This window comes from Priapulus caudatus, unplaced genomic scaffold, assembly GCF_000485595.1.
Source record: "Priapulus caudatus unplaced genomic scaffold, Priapulus_caudatus-5.0.1 Scaffold566, whole genome shotgun sequence".
Lineage (NCBI taxonomy): Eukaryota > Metazoa > Priapulida > Priapulimorpha > Priapulimorphida > Priapulidae > Priapulus > Priapulus caudatus.
Window position 1 is genome coordinate 105,655 of NW_014577627.1, and position 3,479 is coordinate 109,133.

Genomic DNA, 3,479 nt, shown 5'->3' on the forward strand with positions numbered 1-3,479 from the left:
AGCGGTGACGGAAACCGAACTCTCACGAAGCAACGCTTAGACGCGTGAAGGATGGGGACAGAAGTGTATTCGAGGCGGCGTTTGTCATGTGGGAGGGGAGGTTTAGGAGCCGATATCTCCGCCTAGGAGTATCGTATTGACAAGCGGTTGGTCTTGTTTTAGAGAGCAAAGAATTCTGCTTAATGCAATACCATGAAATTATTATAGACTTGCAGGCAAAGTATAATAATGTTGTCGTGAAATAGCACTATTTTCCCGTTTTTCCGTTGTACACTCTAGGTATTATTAGCTCTTGATATATATATATATACTAAAGTTCTTAACTTTAGCAAATAAATGAACAATTGCATCTAATACGACCTACCCGTATGCGTAAAATAGTATACGTTCTCTAAATGTCGTTAAAGATCTTTACAGTACAGGCTGTGCGTCTACGCGAGTAACCGTTTAGCTGTTTCTACAACTATTTGTTAACCTACACTGATAATGCGCAGATAAGTGACGCAGACTATGATATTACAGCATTCGTAAAACGTGCATATTTTATAGGAATGCAGGTCTCGGCATATCATCCGTATTTGCACGCATCGGCGGTATCATAGCCCCATATCTGGCCAACAGCATTGGCATCTTGGAGCCTAAAGCACCACCGCTGATATTCGCCGCGTTGTCTATACTAGCGGCTGTCGTCTCCGTTATTATTCCTGAGACATCACAACTGCCACTTATGGAGTCTCTGGAGGATTCCCGATTTCTCAGGTACGTTTCTTTTGTTTATTTCCGGTTGGCACAGACGATGACCAAATGTTGTGCGCGATATGGCAATGACTGTGAAACCAATGTACATACACGTGAATTATCCGGTAAAGTCGTGTTTGCTGTCTGATTCGACACGGTAGTGAATCACACATCATTCATAATAATTAGCAGATAATTTAGCACATAAGCCATATTGCTTCGTGGTGCTTTACCGTCTTTGCTTGCTTGTAGTAAAAGCTATCGGGATGCACGTCTGCTAATTGCACAAGAACCCAGAGAGACATCACTGGAGACAAAACCGACGAATAATAAAGTCCGGCCAATTGATGTGGAACCTGTATTTACTTTACACAATAGTATGCAAGAAAAAGAAGATCCAAAGCCAATTGTTACATATCATACGTCTCTGTAATGTTAGGAGACTAATGGCGTATATATATATATATATATATATATATATATATATTATATATTTGAGCTGTCTATCTATCTAGAAGTGAAAAGTTATTCATTTATGGTTAGCGTGTGAATCTGTAGTAAATAGTCAATGGAGCCACGCGGGAAGCTCCCCGTGTGTGTTTTATTACGTTTAACATAAAAATAGTCAGTATACAATATATTTTGTCATATCCAGGGCGCACCGATATCATGCTGACGCTAGCGTATATACATACATTCCATAATAGCATACATCAAATGATATAAATGAATATATAATATATATACTATATCTATATATATAATAGTTCTAAGTCTGGACTGAGTCCTAACTGTTCGGTAGAACGTGCCTATGCATAAGTTTGCAGCCGTAATAAATTGAGTATGTAGGATAAATACAAGACAAGCCCATCACTTTTTACTGTTACGTCCGCGTTCAACGCTTACGCGATCAACAGACACGACTTTACTGGAAGGAAAATCGAAATAAAATAATCTCGATTAATAATAATAATCAATATTAAACATATATAAATATATAAGATGATATATCGCGCTCACCTGCTCGTTCAGCCGAAAGCAACATATCTGCTTTAGTGTTGCGCGCAGGTTTGGAATACCGCGCGTGTGTGTATTGTCATCATTAATGTATGTATGTACTGTGGATGTGCTGCGTGACTTGCGTGGTGCGTGTGGCGTGCGCGTGCCGTGCGTGCGTATGTTGTGCTTGTCGTGTGGATGTATACCCATGTGGGGAGGGGGGCATGCGGCCTCCTGCAATGTTCATAATCTCAGGAGTGTATTATAGAGATGATTAAACACTCCCTGATAATAATACCTATCACTCACTCCTGAAATATGAATGCAGCAAAAAGTATTTACATCATATTACAGGAGTAGATATACTAGAATATATCTTCGCTAGATTACCTATATATCTTTACTTCCTGGATATAGTGTGTACCCGGTCGTATGTGCTTAATTAGAACCCGGTGAAGCTAAGGATAGTACGAAGGAAGGCGAGTGAGCGAGAGACAGAGAACGAATGAGAGACGCGGGGAGGGAGAGCGAGCATCGAGATCGAGAAAGAGAGAGAGAAAGGGAGAGAGAGAGAGAGAGAGAGAGCAGAGAGAGAGAGAGAGAGAGAAGAGAGAGAGAGAGAAGAGAGAGAAAAGTGTGAGAGAGAGAGAGAAAGAGCGAGAGAGGAGAAGCAGAGAGAGCGAGAGAGACGAGAGGAGAGAGAGAGACGAGAGAGAGACGAGAAGAGAGAGAGATAGAGGAGAGAGAGAGAGAGAGGAGAGAGAGAAGAGAGCGAGAGAACGTGTAGAGAGAGAAAGAGAGAGCAGAGAGAGAGAGAGAGAGAACGTTTGAGAGAGAGAGAGAGAGAGAGAGAGAGCGACGAGAGAAAGAAGACGAGAGAGTACAAGTGCGAGGAGTGCCGAGAGAAGGGGCGGAGGGCAAGGGCCGAATTGATGAAGTTGCGAATTTAATGTAAAGATTTTCATAATTCGAATAGAAAACGTATGACGTTGCTAGTTTGAATAAAACCATAAGACGTACATATAATATCTAGTATCTATATCAGAGCAACTATGACTATTATTAGTTTGTTTTGTTTGTCATCACGAGTCAAATATTACGCTTCGATTAATAATCAAATCAAACTCAACAATCAATCATATCGAGCCGAATAAATACACACCAGGACAACAATACCGTAACAAACAGTGCCTATTTAACTATGATTAACAAGCTCGCAAAATAACAAATAGTGCCATTTTACACGACATCAATATCTCTAACGCCTTAATCTCATAGGCTATTTCGGTTGCAGACTAGATCGCGCGGACCTTCATTTACTATTTAGCCGCTAGGTGACGCGCATACACAGTCGAACGACAGCGCATCATATTTGCGTATTGTGTTGTCTACCTTCTTGTTCACAACGGCATTCTATTTAGCAGTATTAAGGCTTTTGATATTGTAATATAGGTATATAGCCTATCAATCAGCCAAGATGAGACTCCCGCAAATTGTTTTCCATAATTATGTGCTAAACTAATTCGGGGTAGCTACATATAGGCGTGGGCGGATCAATGCCAATGGCCATGGGCCCTAGCACACAGTCACAGCCACAGCCCACAGCACTTGAAGCGTTTCAATAAAATATAATGCTAACAAATACGAATTTTCTATAGCATAGGCTACTCTCTTCACCTATGCTATTATGCACCCGTTGTCCTGTAAATTCCGTCCAAATCCTACGTCCAACGTCCGCTGCT

General features: G+C 41.1%; 1 protein-coding gene across 1 annotated transcript in view; it reads left to right on the forward strand.

Annotated features, from left to right (window-relative positions):
• LOC106811704 (organic cation transporter protein-like) overlaps nucleotides 1-1,172 on the forward strand; it is an 18,386-nt gene extending 17,214 nt beyond the window's left edge. The window contains exons 10-11 of the mRNA XM_014815407.1: nucleotides 550-759; nucleotides 991-1,172. Coding sequence (XP_014670893.1) covers nucleotides 550-759; nucleotides 991-1,171 — 391 coding nt within the window. The 3' untranslated portion in view covers nucleotide 1,172. The remainder of the gene's footprint in view (nucleotides 1-549; nucleotides 760-990) is intronic.
• Nucleotides 1,173-3,479: the final 2,307 nt, after the last annotated feature.